Source organism: Chaetomium globosum, genomic scaffold (assembly GCF_000143365.1).
Source record: "Chaetomium globosum CBS 148.51 scaffold_2 genomic scaffold, whole genome shotgun sequence".
NCBI lineage: Eukaryota > Fungi > Ascomycota > Sordariomycetes > Sordariales > Chaetomiaceae > Chaetomium > Chaetomium globosum.
The window spans coordinates 3,284,261-3,308,176 of record NT_165977.1 but is presented as its reverse complement, the minus strand read 5'-3'; the positions used below and the strand labels follow the sequence as shown (position 1 = coordinate 3,308,176).

General features: G+C 55.5%; 6 protein-coding genes and 1 non-coding gene across 7 annotated transcripts; 2 read left to right on the top strand and 5 right to left on the bottom strand.

Moving 5' to 3' along the window:
* Positions 1-449: 449 nt before the first annotated feature.
* Positions 450-2,276, bottom strand: CHGG_03168 (uncharacterized protein; the record flags this gene model as incomplete). Its single annotated transcript, XM_001229683.1, has 1 exon — positions 450-2,276. The coding sequence occupies one exon, from the start codon at positions 2,274-2,276 to the stop codon at positions 450-452; it is 1,827 nt and encodes a 608-aa protein (XP_001229684.1).
* Positions 2,277-3,140: 864 nt separating this feature from the next.
* On the bottom strand, positions 3,141-4,643 carry CHGG_03167 (uncharacterized protein; the record flags this gene model as incomplete). Its single annotated transcript, XM_001229682.1, has 2 exons — positions 3,141-3,992; positions 4,080-4,643. 2 exons carry the CDS (start codon positions 4,641-4,643, stop codon positions 3,141-3,143), a joined length of 1,416 nt encoding a protein of 471 aa, XP_001229683.1.
* A 413-nt stretch (positions 4,644-5,056) lies between these two features.
* Positions 5,057-6,687, bottom strand: CHGG_03166 (uncharacterized protein; the record flags this gene model as incomplete). The annotated part of the gene is made up of 3 exons (XM_001229681.1): positions 5,057-5,173; positions 5,248-6,573; positions 6,664-6,687. The coding sequence occupies 3 exons, from the start codon at positions 6,685-6,687 to the stop codon at positions 5,057-5,059; spliced, it is 1,467 nt and encodes a 488-aa protein (XP_001229682.1).
* A 601-nt stretch (positions 6,688-7,288) lies between these two features.
* CHGG_03165 (uncharacterized protein) lies at positions 7,289-11,099 on the bottom strand (the record flags this gene model as incomplete). The annotated part of the gene is made up of 4 exons (XM_001229680.1): positions 7,289-7,581; positions 7,650-8,097; positions 8,238-10,968; positions 11,062-11,099. 4 exons carry the CDS (start codon positions 11,097-11,099, stop codon positions 7,289-7,291), a joined length of 3,510 nt encoding a protein of 1,169 aa, XP_001229681.1.
* Positions 11,100-13,206: 2,107 nt separating this feature from the next.
* On the top strand, positions 13,207-19,063 carry CHGG_03164 (uncharacterized protein; the record flags this gene model as incomplete). Its single annotated transcript, XM_001229679.1, has 5 exons — positions 13,207-13,217; positions 13,277-13,294; positions 13,398-16,430; positions 16,512-17,742; positions 17,798-19,063. The coding sequence occupies 5 exons, from the start codon at positions 13,207-13,209 to the stop codon at positions 19,061-19,063; spliced, it is 5,559 nt and encodes a 1,852-aa protein (XP_001229680.1).
* Positions 19,064-20,222: 1,159 nt separating this feature from the next.
* On the top strand, positions 20,223-23,057 carry CHGG_03163 (uncharacterized protein; the record flags this gene model as incomplete). Its single annotated transcript, XM_001229678.1, has 4 exons — positions 20,223-20,707; positions 20,862-21,007; positions 21,084-22,661; positions 22,891-23,057. The coding sequence occupies 4 exons, from the start codon at positions 20,223-20,225 to the stop codon at positions 23,055-23,057; spliced, it is 2,376 nt and encodes a 791-aa protein (XP_001229679.1).
* Positions 23,003-23,088, bottom strand: CHGG_11255. The gene has a single exon. It is a non-coding gene; the product is annotated as a tRNA-Ala (tRNA).
* Between the last annotated feature and the right edge of the window lie 828 nt (positions 23,089-23,916).

The following is a 23,916-nucleotide window of genomic DNA, read 5'->3' as shown; positions in this document are numbered from 1 at the left end:
TGACCTCCTTTTATTGCTTCTTGTTCAGCCCCTGGAACACCTTTAGCACGAGCGCATCGGCAGCCGAGATTCTGTGTTTCAAGTGCCACAACTTCCAACAGGTCCGGGTCGCCAATTCAAACGCAGAAAAAAAAGAGAGGGTATATTGTTGGAAATCCAACAGCCAGAGTAGCGATACTTCTGAACAGGGCGCGCAACGTAGTGCAAGCAAGGTCACTGGTACGGGGCTTCAATTCGTGATGCACTTGTCTGACAGTCTGATTGATGTAACTGGAAGAAAAAGGAGAGCCTCTGTGCCCTTAAAAACGCTGCATTGGGCCCAGTCTGGTGGGACCAATAAGCCCCTGTCGTTGACCCGCCGTACCGTATCCTCAGCCACCCGTTTTGTGCAACATATATTTGGACTGTCCACAGTCGGGTTGGGTTCTCTTGACGGTAACTGTTGGACGTTATACGGGTTTAACAAATATTGGCACAGCGCAGGACACGCGGTTCATTAGCGTCGAAATTGAAGGGGTTCGTCCGAGTTCTTGATTGGGTTGAGTGCCGGTGTGGGGTTGGGTTGCGTTGGGGAGAGAGGTGGGGGAGGTGGTGGTGAGAGATGGAGATGAGTTGGCGGGGACCATGGCCCAGCTCTTCCCCACGACGCCCTTGCGCGGCCGGTCTTGGTACGCGGCCGCCTGCGAGTTGGCCGCTTGCAGGGAAAAGTGCTCGCTGCATCGGATGGCTTTGGACTGCTTTATCTTCTCGATGAGCTGTTCTTGGTCTTGGTCTTCGTCTTCGTCGGTGTTGCCGGAGGGGACCGTGAAGCGCGGCGTGCGGTAGACTACGTATTGGATTACTGTACGGTCTGAGCCTAGTGCTTCGAGTGCTGATACTGATTCGCGCGGTGGGATGGCCGGCTGTGGGGAGTCGTCATGGAAAGATCGCTGCTGTTGAACGCGGCAGGGAGGGAGATATGTCAAAGCTCGTGGCTGGGGATGGCTCAAGGATGGCTGAGAAAAGGGGGGAGGGCCAGGTGGGGCCATGACTTGGTCCAAAAGTTGGTTGTACTGGGATTGACGGGGCGTGGGCTTGGGTTGGAAGATGTTCCTCGACTGGCCTAGATTGCTGATTTGGCGATTCCGTCCCCTTGCCGGTCCTAAGGGGATGTAAGGTTGGTCTATCTGGCGGTTGGCCACGGGTGCTGGACGCACTTGAGGTGGACGGCTAGCCGGTTGAGGGGACGCAAGAGGTTCGCTTCTTTGGCTTGCTACGCGGGGGTCATTCTGTTCCAGGTTCCTGTTACCGCCGTTTGGCAGACCCGAGACAAATTGGGCGCTTCGTTTTTCGGGTATCTTAGATGCACAAGCCCGGAACAATTGGACATCGTCTTCCTGGTTGGTGGCGGGCAAGTTAGCGCCGGTGGCCTGAGCCTGTCGATTCTTCATGGCGTTGATGGGCTCTTTCTTTTGGCCGGCCGTGTTAATATCGCTGCGTTGGCTAAGTTGGGTATGTAGGGAGCTTTGCTGGCTCCTCTGGGCTAAACCTTGGGGTAGCGGGGGACGTGGTTGTTGTTGGCTGGGCTGGTGGCGGGGTGTTGGCAATGGTTGTTGACTGCTTGTTTTCTGTCCCTGATCCTGACCCTTAGGTTTTGCACCCTCATCCCGGCGGTGTCGGTGTTGATGCCGCGACGACCCCTTACTTCGGTGTGAGGCTGACGAGCGGGAGACTGAGGTGCCACCATCTTTCCGCAAACGTCTGGCCTTCTGCCTTTCCAAAGACGAGCGCTGGGACTTGTGCCGCTTCTCGCGGCCGTGGTCATCGAGATGGCGTCTTTTGGCTTTTCGGCTCGAGGGGGCGAGATAGTTATCCGGGCTGTTCGGGTTGTCTGGGATCCCAGTAAGGTCGATAACCTCCGGCGAGGGAATCTTGCGCGTGTGTTTTGATGTTTTATCAGGCTCTTTGTGAAGGCTACCGATGGTGTTTGGTCTGACGGCTTTTGGACTATCTCGTTTCTTACCGGAGTAGTCGTACCTTACGAGGAAGTTACTCCTTCTAAGACCGAATGGTTCCTGTGAAATGGTCGCCGGTTTTGCCCCGTTGTTTCCCAAGCTGTTGGGGAGCGGAAGCTCCGCCGGCGGTCTGTTCCCGGCCCGATTGGGTGATGTATCGGCAGCGTGAGTCCTTTGTGGAATAGATAAGAATGGTTTTACAACCCCCTGTGACGGAACAACGCTCCTGGTCTTGTGGCGGCGAATGGCTACGAGAAAATCGCCCTCCTCGTCTAAAGTCATGTCGTTAACTAGTGTGGGGGCCTGAGAGTCTTTCAAAAGGACCGTCTCTGCTGTGGTGTCTGAGGCCGTCAGTGTCGAGCTCCAGCTTGCTTATAAGTCGAGTTACGAACCGGTTGAAACTTGGGCTGGTGTTTTAACCCTGCTGGCCTCACTCCCTGCTATGTCCGGGATGGGAACTTCTGGGACTGTCTCTTGAGGGTTTGCCAAAACAGCTGGGTCCGCATCTTGTTGGGGCAAGGCTTCAGCTGTCGTCGAGGATCCAGATTCTAAAGACCCTGAGTCAGCAGTGACACCCGCGAAGTTCCAACCTTGGGAAAAGGCGAGGCCGGTCACCGTGTGGGTGCGGTTGTTCATGGTTGGAATGCGGTTGTTCAAGAAAGCTGCTAATGGTTGCGGAGGCATGTCCTCCCCTAGGTTAGGAGTCACTTGTTCTGCGAGCGAACATTTAGTGTGCCAGTCGGAAACCGGGGCTATGAGTGCAGGTTCTGCGAGATTAGTCAGTAGTAAGAAACGATGGAGTAACGTAAGAAAATAGGATGGAAAAGAAGAGGGAAGAGGAAGTGGAAGAAAGGAAGAGAGATGGTATTGATTCAAGGTTGGGGATAGGAAGGTAATCCCGAAGACTAGATGGATGGTAGGAATAGTAGCAAGGGGATAGATATCATGCGGCATGAAATATTATTATTATTCATACTCCGCTGTGCCCTAGGGCGTGCCGGACCCTCTGCTATTTTTGTGTACAGGAAAACCGTGCCTTCCCGGGCCGGGTGAAAAAAACCCATACCAACTATCAAGGAACGATGCGTTCTGGTGAGTCTGCGTATACAAAGAGAGGAGGCCTCCTGGCCTTCGAACGGGGGCGCTTCAGGCCGCCGCTTCCAGCTCGAGCCTCCTGGCCAAGTTGTACATCGGCAGCTTCCCCGAGTCCATCAGCCAGTCTAGAACTCTCCTCGCGAGCCGTGCAGTCGTGGGATTGATGCCGTGTAGAACAGAGTAAAAGTCCCGTCGTCTCCGAATTCCAGTTCTCTCCCATCTTCTAGTCAACGGTGGGGCCAAACACCACACTACCAGGTGTTCGGCAGTCTCTCGTCCCTTGCCACACTCGCAGGCAGGAGTCAGAACCTCCGGGACTCCTCGTGTAAACAAGAAGTCCCGTAAGCCTATTGCTCCCGTCCGGATTTGAATCAGCAGTGAGCTCTTCGCCTTGCTGAGACCGTCGTGGCTCCTTAGGGTTCCGTTCCGGAATAGCGTCTCCTGCTGATGGTCAAAGTCGTCCGCCAGTCTGGTGATCGCTCTGCCGTCCCGTTCCTTTAACCACCTCGCTCTCCAAGCCTCTTCTACTACCCTGTTCGTATCAACGATTCCCCCCGTCCAGCGCATGACCGTGCCCGCGGCTCTCTCCACCGCCGTAGGCCCTTGAGGTCCCAAGGTTCGCGGTCGGCCCCTGTTGCCCCTCCTCGAGCTAAGTCTCTCCTGTATCTTGCGGCAGGCGGTGAGGACAACGCTCCTCGCCGTCTTCTTGCCGCCTTGACCGTCGTCCAGATCGGGTTGTTGGAGTCGGTTTTCGAAATCTGCAAGCCGTTTGTTTAGGTACAAGTCCAGTGGTGGTACCCATGTCTCTGTCTCGAGGTTACGGATGGGGGTAGACTCAAAGGCTCCCGCCACAATCCGCAAGCCCTTGTTCTGGGCCTTCCCGAGGGCCTTAGTGATGCCTTTCTTTACCGGCTCGCCTCACACATCCGTGGGGATGTGAAACGATGATGCGCCATAGGCCAGCGCCGACCGAATGCACTTTGTGTACACTTCTCGCGCTTTGGCTAGCCCCATTCCCCACGTCTTTGCCACGATCCTCGACAGGGCATAGCTCTGGGCCCTCAGCTTCTTCTCCACCGCCACCAGGTGAGCCTTCCAGTTGAGTTTCCAGTCCAACCAGACTCCCAAGAATCTGGCAGACCCTTCTGGTTCAACGGGGCTAGTGCCTCCCCCTGGGTTGGCAAGGTTTACCTGTTCGGTCCACTGCCGTCGCCCTTTGTTGAAATGGATGAGTTCGCTCTTTTCCGGGGCGAACTTCATCCCCCGGCTGTCCGCCCATCGCATACACGTTTCCCACGCCGCCTCTAGTTGCCGGAAATTGGCCTCGGGGTTTCGACCAAATACCAGGAGGTTGGTGCCATCCGCAAACCCTGTTATAGCCAAGTGAGGGTGCTCGCCTTTTAGCTGCTTGTATAATGAGGAAATATAGAGGATGAAGAGAACAGGGGAAAGGGGTGAGCCTTGGGGGACCCCTGCCCGAATTGCCGTCGGTGCCGCCGTCTTGCCGTCGAAAAGAAGGGTGGCCTCTCGACCGGTCAACCAATCTCTCGGCATGAAATAAAGCTAGCATATAAGGCTGATACGTGAAGCTGTAGAAGTTCTGTAATTGGCTTGTAGCGGAGTGGGCTTCGTTCTCAGCGCACATAAATTAGGAGTGAATGAGAAGGGGGCGGAACTGGGTGGGAAAGGAGAGTTGCAATGTTGGCGCCTTCAAGAGTTACACCCCCACTGGAAACAACGGATCATTGAATTGATAAAAGGAATTGGAAGGTACGGAAATGAAGTCATCTCGTAAGAAGGAATTATCTCGACTTGAAAGAAGTAGAGGTTTAGTTCCGATACTTACCACGCAGATGGAGAGGTTGAAGACACCACACTCACTCGACACAGCAACCCGCGTAACTGACAGCCGATGGTATTAACGACATCCTAGACAAACATAGGGACCCCTACCCACCCTTGGACCCTCACGCCGGGTCATCAGCATACTTGGCCGCATTCTCCTCTTCGAGCTTCTTCCACTGCTCCTTGCCCTTCTCCGTAGTGGCATCGATAATCTCCTCCTCGAGGCTCAAGATACCCGCCTAGCCAACCGTTAGAATGTATAACTCACGGGAAACAACGCTTGAAAAAAAATAAACCAAGAAGATTTACTCACCTCGCCCAATTTCCCCACCACATCCTCCGCCTCCTCCACCTTCATCTCCCCCAGCACCTTATTCACCTCCTCCAACTTCCCCGTCTCCAACGCCCTCTTCATATCCGCCGTAAACCCCTCAAAGATCTCCCTCCCCCTTTTAGACTCCTCATCCGCAGCCTCGGCATCGGGAATCCGAATATTGATAACCGTCCCCGGTTCGACGGCATGCAGCTGGATCTGTTCGACCCCCTCGCCCTTCCCCTCCGCCTCGTCCTTCGCACGCTGCATCACGATCTCGCGGGTGCGGGTGCGGATACGGGCGTACGTGTCCTGGACGTCCTTGTGGAACACCTCCTGGGCCTGGTGGCCTGGCGTGGCGATGCGCTTGAAGAAGAGGGCGACGCCGTCGCGGCCCAGCGAGCGGCAGTACTGCAGCAGCAGCGCCTGGTGCACGCAGTTGCGCGCGTAGTCGGACCGGTTTTCCAGCTGCGCGTCGAAGGCGAGGATCAGCAGGCCATCGGTTTCTTTCTCGGTGAGGATCTCGGGGTGCTCTGAGAGGAAGGCTAGCGACTCGCGGTACTGGGTGGACTTGATGAGGGCGAACTTGTGGGCGAGCGGGGAGGCCGTGATTTCTTCGTCGTCGTCGGCGGTGGTGGTGGAGGTAGATGCCGCGGGGAGGGAGTTAGTGTTGCTGAAGTTCGGGTTGAGGAGTTCGATTTTGGAGGAGTCCTTGGCTCCCGAGCCGGAGGTGGAGGAGGTGGACTTGTTGACATGGGAGCTGTTGAAACCCGTGTGGATCCCTTCGCTGGTGATCTTGCTCGACTCCTCCTTTTCGAGCTCGGCGAGCTTCGTGATCAGCTCGCTCTGCAGATCAGTGACCTTCTGTAGGTGTTCCCCAATCTCGGCCACCATCCCGTCGTATCTTTCTTCCTGGCTGACCTTCTTCTCGTCGAGGGCCTTATTTACCTGATCCAGAAGCGTCGCCATCATCTTGGTGTATGAGGGCAGCTGCTCCTCGGCGTTGTGGACGGACTCTGGGCGCGGCGGGGGCTGGTCGTCCTTGGGGTCCAGTCCGGCCGCCGACTCCATGACGGCGCGAAAGGCCACCTCCCCCGGGTTTCCTGACTTCGCATCCGAGGCATGAGCCTTTAGTGATGCAAGGAGGGACGAGATGCGCTTGATGAGGCTGTCGTTGATGATGCGTTCGTATTTGAGGGTCTCGATCTGACGCTTCCGTTGCTGGCGTTCCATGTGGATCTGGCTCTGTTTCGCGCGGATAAAGGACCGCTTGTCGACATTGGGATGCACTTCGATGTCCGAGTCATCGCTGAGCTCGAGGGCATCCTGAATAGGAGCTAGTTAGCTGAATGTCTGTTGATGGATAGAAGACCGAGAGGGGAGCTTCTGCGGGGCATCCTTGTCTGCTCTTCTTACCCATTTGCTGTAGTCAACCGGCATGGTGCTCGTCAGCGGTATCTCCGCGATGTTCGATATCTATGAGTCGGTTCGTGGAAGAGTATCTATGATAAAGTTTACAGACTTCAGGCGATGTTTGTTTCCATGTAATGTCCATGTCGTGTTGGTGTTGGTCCTCCGAACAATCGCCGTGAATGGTGGGGTAGCTTCTAGAATCACATCGCAAGTCAAGTGGGGCTCAAGACGTCAGTCAACCCAAACAGAGCTTCAGGGGTCACGGAGGGGCAACATAGATGTAACACACCCATGTCCTCTCAGCCTTGTGCATACATGTACGAATACTTCGCTGGAAAACTAGCTAGGTAGGCACTAGACACCCCAGCTCCTCAGGTATAATCATCCAAATCAAAGCAACAACAAGCCGTGCCAACTCATACCGAGATACACACACGCTCCGCTCCGAGTAACAAATACAGGCTAGACCCCAGGTGTCCCACCTGGAAGAGCAAACCGGCCCAACGCCTCCGCGAACAATACTTGCAATTAATACCACGAATCCATCCCCGATCCAGTTCCAAACCCCCACAGCAACAGGACTCGCAGAAACAGCTCGCAGTAACCAACTACTGCGCCCTTGTGACCCTCACTTCTTCTGCCCATCGACAAAGTTGAGCGCCTCCTCCGTCGGTACACAATCAATGGTGCTCGTTTTGTTATGGAACGTGACGCCATAGCATTTGTCTGCCACAAGAACAATCTCCGGCCGGAACGTCGTGCAGATGAACTGCGTCTTCTGCTCCTCCGAGATGCTCATCAGTAAGCTGGCTACTGCCGTTCGGTACTGCGCGTCCAGGTTGGCGTCGACCTCGTCGAAGATGACGAAGGGACTAGACTCGGCAGCCTGGAGGGCAAAGATCAGGCAGAGGGCGCATAAACCTAGGTGACGTGGTTAGCAACATGATACTATCTTCTGGACGGGGAGGAGAAGGGGAGTGGATGCTTACTCTTTTGTCCACCACTCAGCTGCTGGATTTTCTGCTGTTCGTCCATAACTTTGGAGTTGAACGAGACCGAGATGCCCACGCCCGTATAACTCTCGACACCTGTCGGCTCCTCGTCTGATTCCTCGGCGTTGCCCTTCTTGTTCGCCCGATCCGCCTTGCGCTGGATCACGAGGCGGCCGTGGCCTGCTGGGACTAGTTTCTCAAAGATGGTGGCAAATTCCCGTGAGACTTGCTTGAACGTGCGCTCGATTGCCTCGTCCTTCTCCTGGTCAAGATGTTCAATTAGTGTCTCAATTGACATCTGAGACGTGTCGAGCTCCTTCCGCCGCTTGAGGAGTTGGTCACGCTGCGTGGTGAAGCTGTTGTATTGATCGAACGCCTTCTTGTTGATGTGCTTGTACTTCTTGAGCGCCTCGTTGACCTTACGCAACCTTGACTCAATCTGGTGCTGTTAGTGGGCCTTCTGAGAACCCGCGTGGACAAAATGCTTACCTGTTCTGGCTTCATCTTCTCGTACTTGCCAAACGCCTCTTCTGGTAGAATACCCAGATCCCGGATGTTTTTGGCGTACTCGGCGGCCTGGCTGACCAGGCGGGCTCTCGTCTGGATGTTCTTCTCCATCCTCTTCTGGTGCTGGTCGATCCGCTTTTGCAACTCTTGCAGCTCCTGCTCCTTCTGGGACTTCTGAGCCTCCAGCTTGGCGAGTTCGCCGCCCACCTTCTCCGTCCGTTGCTCGTTCTCCTCCAACTGTTGTTCGACTTCGGCCATGGCCCGTTGGGTTTTCACAAGCTCCCTTTGGGCATCCTTAAAGCTCTCGCTGCCGCCAGTCGTCGAGTTCTCAAAAGCTTGACTTCGCAGCTGGTCTTCCTGCGGCCGGAGATGGCTTTGCAGTTCTGTCTCGAGGAACTTTTTACGGCTTTCCAGCTCGAATCGCTTCTTGCTGACTTCCTTCAACTCTCTCTGCAACCGATGTACTTCGAGCGTGAATTCCTCCAGCTGCCGCTCCTCGTTTGCCGACAGAGCCTTCTTAAAGTCTTGGGAAATCTCGGCCTGGTATGTCGAGATAGAGTCGTCCAAGTCTTTGAGGTTCTTCTCTACTTGAGCCTGCCGCTCGACAGCCGCCTCTAGGTGGGCTCGCTCGCGTTCCAGCTGGGCGTTTTTCGTCCGCAATTCCATCTTGAGCGGCTCAAACCCAAACTCAAACTGGCGCATTTGCTGCTCGAGCTTGTGCTCCTCGCCACTCGCGCTCGTCACCTTCTGATCGATGACCTCGATTTCCTTACGGATCTTGTCGATGTCCGCCAACTGTTGTTCATACAGGTCTCGCATCTGGCCAACTCGTCGTACGGCATCAAGGCGCGACCTCCTAGCGTCGACGTAACCACCAGTCATTGCACCTCTCTTATTCGTCGTGTCACCTTCTGGCGTAATGGCGTCCAGGCCGTGGGACCGGGCGTATTGGGACGCGACCGCGAGGTTTGGGCAGACGATGGTGCGCCCGAAAACCTGCTGAAAAGCTTTCTCATATTCCGGCTCATACTCGATCTTGCTGATGAGTGGTTGCGCGTCCGACGCCCTGGGCATCTTAACCTGCCGGGGCCGTAGTTGCTCCAGTGGCATGAACGTCAGCCGCCCGCCGTAAGACTTGTAGAGATGGTCCGAGAGCATCGTGGCTGTCCTGTCGTTGTCGACGACATAATGGAACAGGCTATTCCCCGCCACTTGCTCTACTGGCAGCTTGTATGCCTCGACTGGTACGCTCATGAGCTCTGCCAAAGTCCCGTAGGCCCCGGGAATGTCCCTCTCCCGCTTCAACCGCCTGATGGAAGCAAGGCCCTTGGCAGTGGCGGAGTCCATCGAGTGTGAAAGCGTGGACTCTGCTTGGTCCCTCTCTGACCGCGTGTTGGAAAGAAGCGAGCCAAGCTTGTCCTCCTCACGCCGAAGCCTCTTGCGCTCCTCGTGCAGCTGCTCCCTGGCCTCCTGAGCCTTGGTTAGCTTCTCTGCAAGCGTGCCTCGGTTTCCGCCGTAGCCCTCAATATTTTGGCGGATATCTTGGATGGCCTTCTCCAGCTGTGCGATGGACGCCTCTACCGACTTCACCTGCTCACCCGCATCCATCGCGTTGGCCTTTTGCACGCCCAGAGACGTCGTAGCGTCATCGATCTCCTGCTTGAGGTAGTTATCACGCTCTGCTTTCGTCTTGAACTGGGAGCTGCGCGTCTGCTTGGTGAGCAAACGGTTCTTCCCCGATACTGCCTCGTCCCGTCGCAGTCGGATCTGGGCTTCCTCGTTCTTCCGCTCCTCGTATTCGGGCGTGATCTTGGACAAGTCAGTCTCAGCGCCCTTAATCTTCTGCCTCACGTCTTGTAGCTCTGCTTCCTGCTTCTGCAGCGCTTGTTCCCGTGCGTGCCTGTTTTCGTCCAGGTGCTTCGCTTTCAGCTCGGCCTTTGCTCGCGACCGAGCGGCATCTTTACGATCATCGTCGAGTTGTTGCCGTTCCATAGCCAGCAAATCCAAGTTCTGCCTCAACTCGTGCGAGGTCTGGTCCAAGCTGCTGATTTCCTTTTCCGTTTTCTGGAGCTGTGTACGGTCCTTGGTCGAAGCTCCGGCACCTCCCTGTCTCGCTTCCTCGAGCTGCTCTAGGGTATCGGCATTGGTCGCCTGCAGACGGTGCCAGTGCGCATACTCGAGACACCTGCGCTCCCTGTCTTTGTCCTGGAAGTCGCGGAGCTCGTCCTTCTCCTCCTCGAGCTCGCTTAGTCGCTCCTTGATGTACACCAGGGTCTCGTCGATCTTCTCGCGTTTGCTGTTGGTCTCAGCCATGATCTTGAGTGATTGTATCCTCCGGTCGTCGTATGTGTTTGTGCCCGCGATCTCCTTCAGCAGGTTAAGTCTCTCGGATTCCTTCATGTTGGTAATGGCGGCAATGCGTCCCTGGGGTACGATGTAAAATGGATTCTCCTTGGCAAACCCGGCAGTTTCAAGGATTTTGAGAACATCAGCGCGGGTCTGAACCTTCCTATCTACTGAATATTCGTCCTTTTTGAGACCAATTGTCCGGCGGATCACGACCTCGTCGCCCGGCTCGCTGAAGCGTTTGTCCTGGTTGTCGAAGATAATCTCGACGTAGGCGGACATGACGGCAGACCCTGATCCTTCGTGGAGAAGAGCCTGCCGCTCCTCGCGGCTCATGTTGGTGTAGGCATCGCTGAGCACGAATCTGATGGCAGCGAAAAAGTTACTCTTGCCGGACCCGTTACGCCCGACGATAACATTGGTTCCAGGGGAGAAAGGCTCTATAACTGTCTGATCTTTGTAACTATGTCATGGAAAGCGCTGTTAGCAAAACCCGAGACATGGACGCTCTGGAAACCTCTTAGGTGCGAGGTAGGCTCGGTGGGTCTCGGCGTACCTTTTGAAGCCCTGGATGATAATCTGCTTGATGTGCATCTTTGCGACAACGCTGTCAATTCGACAGCAGAGTCAAAAAATCCAGAGTGTTGCGACCAGAATTATTCAGTCTGTATGAGCATCGATATTTGGGCGGAGTTTGTCGGGATCGGTCAAATGGGGTTGCTGCCGTCTGCATCCTCAGATCGCTGTCTCAAAATCGCGGGTTGGCGATTGTGGGGGGACCTGCCACAACGCGTCTCGTCGCGCCATCCACAGTTTGCCGAAGCTTGGACCATTCTCCCAGCATTCCACGTGATCCGAGTTATCGCCAATTAAGCCGGGCGATCGATGAATGCTAAACGAACCGTGCATTTCGCCCACTGTGGAAACTGTCATCCTTTCGTTCGGATGTCCCAGTTTCGGACCGTCTGATAGTTGGGAAAGTAAAAGGAGAAAACCATCAGACAAACCCTAGAGGTGTGCTATCTCGAGCGAGCAAACTGTTTCGTTTCGGTAGCTTCATCGTCTGCAACGTTGTGATTATTTTAGGTTGGGATCGGAGGAGCACAGTCATTTCATCCAGATCTCGCACTTCCTGCCCTTGCATGCATCATCGGCCGAATCCAGACCGGCATGTTCCAGCGCTCCAGACGATCAGGTATCAAATTATGCATCTGCCCTCCAGGCAATTAATTACCCTTCGTGTCGATGGGTTCATCTTTTGTACTCCCCACAGCTTAAGTTGACGGTCCGTTCCGGTTGGTAACAAGGAGCTGCGACGATGAGGATGGCCAGCCAGCTTCAAATGGACAAACCACCAGCTGTCCTAAATTGGGTGGGTTGGTGATGCCATAGCCACAGTACACAGATCTCTTTGTTGGTGGGGCTGCTTCTTGAACCCTCTGATTTACATAGGTATGTATGCAATTATCGAGTTCAGACACAAGGAAACAGCGCAGGAAAAGGCTCGGGTTCTGGATGAGGTTGCAGGCAGAGCAGAGTTGGACACGTTCCAAGTTGGCGGGGCTTTGGGAATGTGGCGGGATGTGTGGTGCTCAGTTTAGAGTACAAGGGCCGCACGGGCTTGCTGCGGACTGGCGGGGAAAAAGGGGAAACCGTGAAGAAAAGACAGATTGGGCTTCTCACCCCTCCTCAGCTTTGATGGTGCAGCAGCTTTGATGATGCAGAGAGAATGAGTGGATTGTTGGTGTGCGGGACGCGCTTTCCATCTCTTTTGTTCGTTGATAAATTCTGAGACCGGGGGGAAGGGGGCACGGGACTTGGGGGTGGGCGGCGCATGGACAGGGGTGTAAGAATGGCGCTAAAATGCGCAAGGCCCCGGGAGGAGCGTTGGGAACGCCTCTGTCTATAAATTTAAACCAATATTTCTTTATAGACGGGCGCCTGCCCTCCACCCGATCCTCCCACCGCACTCGCTTGCCCTGCGCGCACCCAGATTCCCATCACCCCACCCACAAACCGGTCTCACCCGGCCGCCAGACCTCACCTCACCGCGCTGCCACCTCGGCCGCCTGTAAACCTGGCTTGACCCACCTTTTTACTTGCCTTCCCTGGTATGTACTTTTTTATTCACTCTCTCAAACGACATCTTCGACAGCCCTATGCATCGCTACAAATTTTGCATGGCCATCAGAGCCTTGTTTCTAACTAAGACTCTATCATAGTGCGCAAGGGATTAATTATTTGAACGACCCTCCGACCCTCTAATCACCTCTCTACAACACCTCTTCGGGCCAGGTACAGGTGAGTGTTGCATTTCATCTTTCAGCCCGACCCATCAGCTGTCGCCAGCCGGGACCACCCAGCCCCCAGCACCGAACCCCTCGTCCGCTTTCGGGTTGATTACCTTTCGCTCTGTCTGGATCGGTATTGCGAGCACCATTTGAGTGGGCTTCGCTGTTGCATTGCAAGCAAACCACCAGCCATGGACCCCACATGCACTGTTCTACGATGCGCCAATCACAATCATGCGATGGGGCGATGGGGGGCTGTCAACACCTGATCTCATCCATCCAGGCTCGCTCAATTCATACAGCACAGCACACCATACTCAAGACAAATTGCAGGACGCAGCTAATCAGGTGTAGTGCCATGGTCTTCACTGCCTAGATATTATTCTGGGATTCGTTGACATGAAACAAGGATGGCCTCTCGGTGAGTAACGACCTGTTGACCCCATTTCGGCTCATGTACTAACATGACATTTGTACTAGGCTTGACCGACTCGTTACGTAAGTTGTGTACCTTAGTGGCTGAGAGCATCGCTACCTGCGCTGTTCCATGCAGTGTTGTCTGCACTGTTACTGTTCTCAAAACAAACTAACACCATCTCAGCATCCTCGAAACCGGCAGCACCCGACTAATTCGGGACACCGCTGTCAACCAGCTTGCTGACTGGCAAAAACAACACCCCGATGAGCTCTTCAACCTTTTAACTCGGGTTGTCCCTTACCTCCGGCACAAGGATTGGGAAACCAGAAGCACCGCCGCCAAGGCGATAGGCAAAATCATTGAAAACGCCCCCCTTTATGACCCCAATGCGGACGACGCGTTCCCCCCAGGGGAGGACGCAAAAGCGGAGAACGGATTCGTCAAGAAGGAAGAGCAAAGGGACTTCATTCTCGACCAGGAGGAATATTTTACCCTTGGCACCCTTGACATCTCCGCCATCCTCAAATACGGCCGGCCGCTGCTCCGTGGCGGCACAGTGGACCTCGCGCTCGCCGCCCTAGATCCGCAGAAGCGGTTGGCTCATCAACAAAAAACACTCAACGGCCGCCTTGGGCTTCTTGGCCGGGTATTCGAGGATGACGAGCTGCCCGTGATCGCAGAGCCTGCAACCAGCCCTGAAGTGTTGCACGACGCCACAGGCAACACGAACGGCTTTGGGCGGCCAGATACCCTAGTCAACGAGCTCCAGGGCCAAATCCAGGACGAAGCGAAGTTGAGCACCCGGCAACTAAATGTCCTCAAGAGGAAACGCAAGCGGGAGGCTCAGAAGGCCGCCCAAGGGAAAAGTGGGTTTGGCGACCTCAGCCTCCGGCGGACGACGACCGCGGGATCTGACGGATTCGACGACACTGCCGTACCCGATGCTGACCCGAAGAAGAACGGCAAGATGTCGGACTACTTCAGCCTCGATCGGCCTAGCGACGTGGATGAAGACTCCAAGGTGGTGTCCGAATTTAAAGGCCCAATTCTTCCCATCAAATCGGAGCTGGAGGTGGACCAAGACATGGAGGGCGCCGAATGGCCATACGAGCGGCTGTGCGAATTCCTGAAGATTGATTTGTTCGACGCCCAGTGGGAAACACGCCATGGTGCCGCCATGGGTCTACGGGAAATCATTCGGGTTCACGGGGCCGGCGCCGGGCGGCGCCGTAACAAATCGCGCAAGGGCAACACGGAGCTCAACCGTCAGTGGTTGGATGACCTGGCCTGCCGCCTCTGCTGTGTGCTCATGCTCGACAAGTTTACCGACTACAGCTCCGACACGTCGGTAGCCCCGATTCGAGAGACAGTTGGCCAGACCCTTGGATCAGTTCTCCGCCACATTTCTGCGCAGTCAGTTTACGCAATCTACCGATTATTATATCAAATGGTGATGCAAGAAGAGCTACAGCTGGAACAGAACGTCTGGGCCGTCTGCCACGGAGGCATGGTGGGCCTGAGATATGTTGTTGCCGTGCGTAAGGACCTTCTGCTCCAAGACGGGGACATGATCGACGGCGTCATCCGCTCTGTCATGAAAGGTCTTGGCGATATCGATGACGACGTCCGTTCAGTCAGCGCTGCCACCTTGATCCCAATGGCTAAGGAGTTTGTGACGATGCGGCGTGGAGCACTCGACGGCCTCATCAACATCGTCTGGGAAAGTCTCTCGAATCTGGGCGATGACTTGAGCGCCTCAACTGGCAAGATCATGGACTTGCTTGCGAACCTCTGCAGCTTTCCCGAGGTCTTGGAAACCATGAAACTCTCGGCTTCGCAGGATGAGGAGCGATCTTTTACTCTCCTCGTTCCCCGGCTTTACCCATTCTTGCGGCACACCATCACGTCGGTGCGACTTGCCGTGTTGAAGGCCTTGATGACTTTTGCAAACCTTGGCGGCGAGACGTCTCAAGGTTGGCTCAACGGGAGGATATTGCGTCTTATATTCCAGAATATCCTGGTCGAGAGAGATCAAGACACGCTCAACATGTCTCTGGAGTTATGGGCTGCGCTTGTCCGTAATCTTGCTCAGGACCCAACCATTCTCGCCGACGAATTCGAGGCACACGTGGAGCCCCTCATGCAGTTGACGCTCCATCCCATCGGCGTCCCGCGGCATCCCATCCCCATGAACGGAACCCTTTTCCTAAAGCCATCAGGCGGAACATACTCTTTGCCTAGCCTTGTCCCCGTCGCAAGCAGGCGGGCATCGCCCCCTGAAGGCGAGAGAGCCACGAAACGGCGCAGAAAATCTACCAAGGTGGACGACGTCCCCGCGAGCACGCAGAGCCACGACGTTGATGGCCACATGATGCAAGGCGATGTTGACCTGGTGGGTATGGATGTCCTAGTCCGCTCCCGTGTCTCCGCCGCCAAGGCCATGGGCCTTATCATGTCCTTCATCCCGACCCCTAACCTGGGTTTGTATGACAACAACGTCCTGCAAGGCCTTGTTTCTCCGTTCGCGTCGACTCAGCTTTCGGCCTCCATGGTTATTGGCGAGTACGCGAATAATTGCTCAGCGAGTAGTGCAGCCGCACGGTTTGTGGATCCCCTGCAGAAGATGATCGACCAGGAGCGGCCATCTCATTATCGGGATTTGGTGAGCTATGTCCACAGGGTACGCTCGCAGTCGCAACAGCTCATCAACCTCTTCCGTGATCACGGCAAAATCTCTCTCAACAAGCTCCCGACGCTTGCTGTTGTGGTTCAAGGCGAGCCTGAGGCAGGTCCAGGCGCATTCTCCGTCGCAAACGCGGAGAAGGTCGTGGCCGATGATTTTGACAAACTCAAAAAGGCCATGGCGCCTGGACAGCGGCTGATAGCGCTTCCTCAACTCAACGAGGCTCGCGACATAACTATCTCTGCGATTGAGGAGGCAAAGGCGGCCAAGGAAGCTCGTGATGCCCGCATCCGCGCCGCGGCCGCTTGCGCCTTGGTCGCTATGAAGATTCTGCCCAAGAAACCTAGTCCCCTCATCAAGTCCATCATGGACAGCATCAAGACGGAGGAGAATCAAGAGCTGCAGGGCCGCTCCGCCGCGACAATTGCGCGCCTTGTGCAGCTATTTACCGAGTCGGGCCGCCGCGGCCCAGCCGACAAGGTAGTTGCGAATTTGGTCAAGTTCTCCTGCGTCGAGGTTGCGGAAACCCCCGAGTTTCCCGAACCACGCTCTTAAGACGAACGTTATCCTCTCGATGCAAAAAGAAGAGGACCGTGTCGACCACCCCGATGCAGCCAAGTTTGCGCGAGAAGCAAAAGGCCCGCCCGCATCACCCGCCGTGGCGCCAAGGAAGCGCTGGAGATACTCTCGCAGACGTTTGGCTCTGATCTCCTGACCCGCGTCCCGAGCCTGCAGGCCTTTATGGAGGAGCCTCTCGTAAGAGCCTTCTCCGGTGAACTGCCGCCGGAGGCCAGGAATCCGGAGCACACCTTTGGCCAAGAGATCGTCGATGCCATGTCTGTGATCCGGACGATGGCCCCGACATTGCACTCAGCCCTCCATCCTTTCGTCATGCGGCAGATGCATTTGGTGATCAAGGCCCTGCAATCCGACTTGTCCGTCTTCCGTTACATGGCGGCCAAATGCGTGGCGACTATCTGCAGCGTTATCACGGTCGAGGGCATGACGGCGTTGGTGGAAAAGGTTTTGCCGACGATCAGCAACCCCGTGGATCTCAACTTCCGCCAGGGCGCGATCGAGGCCATCTACCACCTTATCGCCGTCATGGGCGATGCCATCCTGCCCTACGTCATCTTCCTCATCGTGCCCGTGCTGGGTCGGATGAGCGACTCGGACAACGAGATCCGCCTGATTGCCACTACCTCGTTCGCGACCCTAGTGAAGCTGGTTCCGCTCGAAAACCGGTATACCCGACCCCCCTGGCCTGTCGGAGGCGCTCATGTGGGTGGATTCCGCGACCGGGAGCGCACCGTTCTATCGCCCAATCTGTTGGATCCCAACAAGTTTGAGCCCTTCCAAAAATCCCCTGTGGCCATCAAGGCCGAACTTCGCTTCTTACCAACCAAGAGGGTGGTCAACTGGCTTCACTTTCTCAACAAGTACCACCTGCACGGTATCCTTTGCGACGACATGGGCCTCGGCAAGACTCTGCAGACCATCAGCATGGTAGCCAGCGACCACCATCAGCGCGCCGAGGAGTTCGCCAGGACGGGAGCGCCTGACGTCAGGAGGCTCCCCTCTCTAGTTGTCTGCCCACCCACACTCTCCGGGCATTGGCAGCAGGAGATCAAAGCGTACGCCCCGTTCTTGAGCGTCACAGCTTATGTCGGTCCCCCAGCCGAGCGCAAGGCCATGAAGGACAGGCTAGACAAGACCGACATTGTGATCACCTCTTACGACGTATGCCGGAACGATATCGACGCTATTGAGAAGTACAACTGGAACTACGTTGTCCTCGACGAAGGCCACTTGATCAAGAACCCGAAGGCAAAAATCACGATGGCGGTCAAGAGACTGGCTAGCAACCACCGGCTCATCTTGACGTGGCACTCCGATCCAGAACAACGTCCTGGAGCTCTGGTCTCTCTTTGACTTCTTGATGCCAGGCTTCTTGGGCGCGGAGAAGGTCTTCCTAGACCGGTTTGCGAAACCGATCGCGAACAGTCGTCACAGCAAGTCTTCGTCGAAGGAACAGGAAGCAGGCGCGCTCGCCATCGAGGCGCTTCACAAACAGGTGTTACCTTTCCTCCTGCGGCGTCTCAAGGAGGAGGTGCTCAACGATCTGCCGCCCAAGATCCTCCAGAATTACTACTGCGACCTCAGCGACCTGCAGCTGAAGCTGTTTGAGGACTTCACCAAGAGAGAAGGCCAGAAACTCTCAGAGCAGGCCGGCAAGGAAGACAAGGAAGCCAAGCAGCACATCTTCCAGGCGCTGCAGTACATGCGCAAACTCTGCAACTCGCCGGCGCTCGTTATGAAGCCGGGCCACAGATCCTACGAAGATACGCAAAGGTTCTTGGCCAAGCAAAACACGAGCCTCGAGGACCCGGCGCACGCGCCCAAGCTGACGGCGCTGCGGGATCTTCTCGTCGACTGCGGCATTGGTACGGAGGGGCAGGATTCATCGGACCCACTGTACACGCCCATCAAGCCGCACCGGGCTCTCATCTTCTGCCAAATGAAAGAAATGCTCGACATGGTCCAGAACACGGTTCTGCAGAAGATGCTTCCGACAACGCAATACCTCCGGCTGGACGGATCAGTGGAGGCGAACCGGCGGCAAGACATTGTCAACAAGTTCAACAGCGACCCGTCGTATGACGTGCTGCTGCTGACGACGAGTGTGGGCGGCCTGGGGCTGAACCTCACGGGAGCCGACACGGTCATCTTTGTGGAGCACGACTGGAACCCGCAAAAGGACCTGCAAGCTATGGACCGGGCCCATCGTATCGGGCAGAAGAAGGTGGTCAATGTTTACCGGCTGATCACGCGCGGTACACTCGAGGAGAAGATTCTCAGCCTGCAGCGGTTCAAGATCGACGTAGCCAGCACGGTGGTGAACCAGCAGAACGCAGGTCTAGCGACGATGGACACGGATCAGATCCTCGACCTGTTCAACCTCGGCGAGTCGGGACCCAACCTGATAGCGGAGAAGGGCAAGGAGGCTATTGAAGGGCGGGAAGAGGACATGGTGGACATCGAGACGGGCGACGTCCGACAGCCTGGCAAGAAAGCGGCGTGGCTCGAGGGCTTGGGGGAGCTCTGGGATAACACGCAGTACGAGGAGAGCTTTGACCTGGATGGTTTCCTGAAGACCATGCAGTAATTTATCGGCTCGCGTCCATTATTATTTTTTGATCTTTTTTTTTCCAATTTGTTTCAATGCCCTGGAACAAGGGCCACAGGATATTGGGTTGGGGGATCCACGGTATTGGGCGCCGATGGTTCGGGGCTGGACAGGGGGCGTTGTGACAGGCAAAACGGAATTTATGGGCGTGGTTTCGTGGTTGGATTGTATGAGTGTATCTGTACCTGTATTGTAGTTGCTGCTTGCTTGGCCTGCGAGACGTGGATGAGCCACCCCCAGTTTATTCAGGCTCCCCTACAAAGTAGTACATACATACAGATTACTGCCTTGGTTTCATGTTCCCCGCAATCCTGCTGCATAGTAGAATATGTCATAGCGGGTGTGCCTGACAAGCCCTGGGCTATGCAGGCGTGGTGACGTTTTGGAGTGACAGGGTGACCCTGGTTATGACGTCAAACAAGAACCACACCTGATTGAGATGAGGGCAGAGCAAGATGGGCGTGATAATGATAATGATAAAGTCGGCCCAGGGTATAAGTGAAGGTATCGATTAAGCAATTAAATAATCCCGGCGAATGGTTCGATATCAGGAGTCTTTTTACGGGTACTTATGGTCCAAATACAAACCTAACAAGTACTGACACAGTTTACTTACCTGTTAAGGAACTTGAATTCGATACTTGGTAGCAAGTCGGCAAGCTACGAAGCATCACCGAAACAAGCTGATTAAAGTGGCCTCAAATAGAACAGGCCTGGAACCTGGTAAGTGCCTTCTATCCACTGTAATATTTTATGTACAAGAGTACGATTTCCAGTCTTTTTTCAGCCCAGAACTAAATAATCTAGTTTTCTACGGAGCAGCAACCACTTTGGGACTTGGATGACGCGTACGTACACCAGCTTCCTTCACCCCTTGTTTCGCTGTACGATACCCAACAAGACGAGAAAGCAAACAGACCAACTTTTTGTGTTGCGTCTCACTCGTCCCTTCTGGGCCCATTATTCAATCAGTTTGAGAAACAAAACCTCACATTGAACACCAAGCACAGCCATAATCTTGCTTGACCTCACTCGACCTCACTCGACCTCACAATCCCGATTACATATTCGAATGAAATAAGAAACCACAAGCGGCCAGGGAATCCAAGAAGGGGAAAACAAAACAAGAACCAGAAACATGTCTCACCACCAACCCTTCAAATCCCTCGGCCCCCTCTCTTGGAACACCGACATCGCCCCACACGCCACCAGCAACAAGGACAACAACGGCAACATCACCAACCTCTTCACCTCAACCCTCGCCAACGCCCAACTCCTAATCGACTCCATCCCCCCCTCCCCCTCATCACCTACCACAACCACCACCACCACCCCCAAATCCCCCGGCCGTGCCCGCTCCCACACCGACTCTGCCATCTCCCCCCCTTCTACCTCCACCACCACCGCATGCAACAAAGATGGCACCAGCAACAACGAAGCCGACAAGGCGGCGCTGACGAAGCTGAGCCGCGAGTGGAAGGATCTCAAGATGCACCAGGCGAATAGCGGGAATCCGCATGGTATTGCTATGTATAAGATGGGTGCGAAGGATGGGAAGGGGGCGTGGTTTGCGAGGAGGAGCTTGCATCGGGTGGGACCGGGGGGTGTGGGGTTTGAGAGGTGGTGAGTTTTTTCTTCTTCTTTTTTTGTTTTCTCTTCTTTTTGTTCGGGTTCTGGAAGGCGAAGGGGGGTGGTTCCGGTGGCTTGTGGTGGGGTTGGGATTGGGGTATTTGGAAGGAGTGACGATGATTGAACTGATAAACTGACAACAACACAGGGAAGCGGCGCTAAAGGGGGAGATGCAGGTTACCCTGGACCGGGTCGAGGCCGAGCCCCGGAAGGAACCGGGAACCGGGAATGTTCGCGGGATTGGAGCCGAGAGGAGGGTTGAGAGGGTGGAGTTTGAAGGGGGGAAGATGGATGGTGAGTTTGTTTACCCTTCACTCGTTGCGCCGGTTTTAAGTAGGATCATATGAAGGGTGGAGCTAACATTCAAAAGTGTACCACGTCTCGGCCAGGTTTCCAGGCCCGACGACGCCGCGGGATTTCGTCACGGTGATCATGATGCCCAACCCCAACGGAGAAAGGAAAACTGGCGGCAGGGAACGCGCACAGAGACAGTTCATGGTCGTCTCGAGACCCTGCGACCACCCCGACTGCCCTCCCAGGCCGGGCTTCGTCCGCGGGACGTACGAGTCGGTCGAGGTCATCCGCGAGGTGCCCGTCGAGAAACCGATCCGCCGAGTGAGGTCTTCGGTTGACTTTAGCAGGGACGAGGTAGACAGTCCCGCGGTAAGCGGCGAACGCATGAGCAAGGAAGCCGTGTTGCGTGCCGCGAAGCAGGCTGTGGGTGAGGAGGCCGAGTCGGAGGGCGAGGGCCGGACCGTGTCATTTCGTTTATCTGATGACAACGACAGCGATATGGAGATGGCCATAGAGTGGCTGATGGTTACTCGCAGCGACCCCGGCGGCAGTGTGCCGCGGTTCATGGTGGAAAAGGGGACGCCAGGGGGGATCATAAACGATGCCGGGAAGTTCATCAAGTGGCTTTCCTCGGAGTCGATGGAAGAACTTACGAAGCCGCGGCCAACCACGGTAAAAGGGAGAGAGAACGCAACAAAGCCAACTGGGGAATCACCGGTTAACGAAGGACCAGGCCAGCTGCCAGTGAACACCGCAGCCGAGGATCAACTTCCGGATGATGAGGCTGGCTACCAGGAGGGCCCGTCGGCCAGCAGCAGCGGCATCTATGGCATGCTGAGCAGCGCACTGGGCATGGCCACAACTGCGGTTGCCAACAAGGTGGCTGCCTTTACGCCCGCCTCCATAGAAACCGACTCCGAGTTCAGTGACGACGAGAGCGATGTCTCGGATGGCGCCAGCTTCGCCTCGGCTGAGGATGGTTCGGCCACTCAAGTCGACACATCTCTATCCAGCAAAGACGATAACTCCAACAAGGCCGGCACCACTACGGAAGCCGACATCGCCTCCAACCAATCCACCCACTCGCTTCTTTCCGAAACCACCTCGCAAGCGCTCTCACGGGAAGCAACCCCCTCAGCCAAGTTTTCCCAGGCCCAGTCCCAACACGAAAAAGAACTGCGCAAGCTCCAGCAACGCATGCACAAAGCCCAAGAGAAACTCGAGCGTGCCAAAGCCCGACGCCTCGCAAAGGAAAATAACAACAACAACGGCAACGGTACCACCGACCCCGACACAGACTCCACCAACTCCAAACAACAACCGCAACAAGACCAAGAAGACCAAGCCATCACCCGCCTGCACGAGAAACACGCGCGCGAAGTCGCCCGGCAAGAAGAAAAATACCAGCGGGAGCTGCAGCGGCTGGCGGACAAGCGGGCGGGGGAGGAGCGCAAGGCAGCAGAGCGGCGGCGCAAGGCGGCCGAGCGCGCCGAGAAGGGCAACTTGAGCATGGAGCTGGCGCGCGTGCGGGCCGAGCGCGACGTCGCGCGCAAGGAGGTCGAGATGCTGCGCGAGCGCGTCGGCGAGCTGCAGGGGCAGAATACGAGGTTGGTGGCCAGGTTGGGGAGGGAGGGGGTTGGTTTGGAGGGGTTGGGTGAGCTTTTGTGATGTAATATAGAGAGAGAGGAGGGTGCGGACGGGGATGCGGATATGTAGGATGTATCATGAGAGGCGTTGTCGTCCTTCCTTCCTCTCTTCCTCTTCTTCCCATGGCCGCTCTCAACACCACCCATCACCCCGTCGTCCTATGTATGACGTACGGTGTACCATCCATCCCCTTTTCTAACCCCCTCTCCCCCCCCTGCCGCCCAACCAACAAACAGCCCTTCCAAATCGCACCACCACCCGCCCGATAAATAAGCCGCAAAAAGCAGCAACCGCACCTACCAACAACAAAAAGATGAACCATCCCACCCATTCCAAGCTTCCTTCCTATGGACGAGCTGGGAATCGAACCCAGGACCTTTCGCATACCGAGGAAGCATGCTAAGCGAACGCTCTACCAACTGAGCCACACGCCCCAGTGCTGACTAGGACAGGGATGGAGATGGTCCGACGGACGCTCCGCCGTGGAGACTTTTAGAGGTTCATTCACTCAGACTGGGCTGGGTGGTGGGTGTATGTGTGTGATGGTTGGGGTTTGTTGAGTTAGTATCGCGACGGTATACCACAAGCAAGGCATCTCCGCGTTGGCAGCGCGTTCGGGGGTGGGCTAGGTTGATGCGAGTAATGGAGGTTTGGATGAGGTGACTGTCCGCTTCCGCCGCATCTCCTTTCTTGTGTCGTAAGACCTTCTCTTTCATGGAGGGTGGCAATCTAGTAGCCTGCTTGCACGATATGAAGGTTACTACCAACGATGCCCACCTAGAGCCGTTTGTTATGCCTACCTGCATTAGGAAATAATATCCCAAACTTCCCACCCACCGTTTCCGCAATTGGTGGTATGAATGGTAAATAATTCTTTTTCCTTCTTGGTTAGGAGTATTCCTTCTTGGTCGGTAGTGTTCCTTCTCGGTTGGTAGTGTTCCTTCTTGGCTGGTAGTGTTCCTCCTTGGTTGATAATGTACTAATTTTCTCATCTCATCATTTTCTCGTCGTAACCTTGGACCAAGTACTGAGAGCGTTGGGTCGGGGAACTCACGGCACGATGGCGGAGAAACGATCCTGCTTGATGACGACCATCGGTATTGTTCCTCAGCAAGTTTAGATTTGGTTGGGCGGAAGCAATGTCTCCATGGGAGCTGTGAGCGTGGCGCTGATGGACAACAAGGGGGGTGATATGTCGATGTTCGTGCTGTTTGAAAGCGAGATATCAATCCAAGGAAAGGCAGTAACTATGTGAAGGCGCT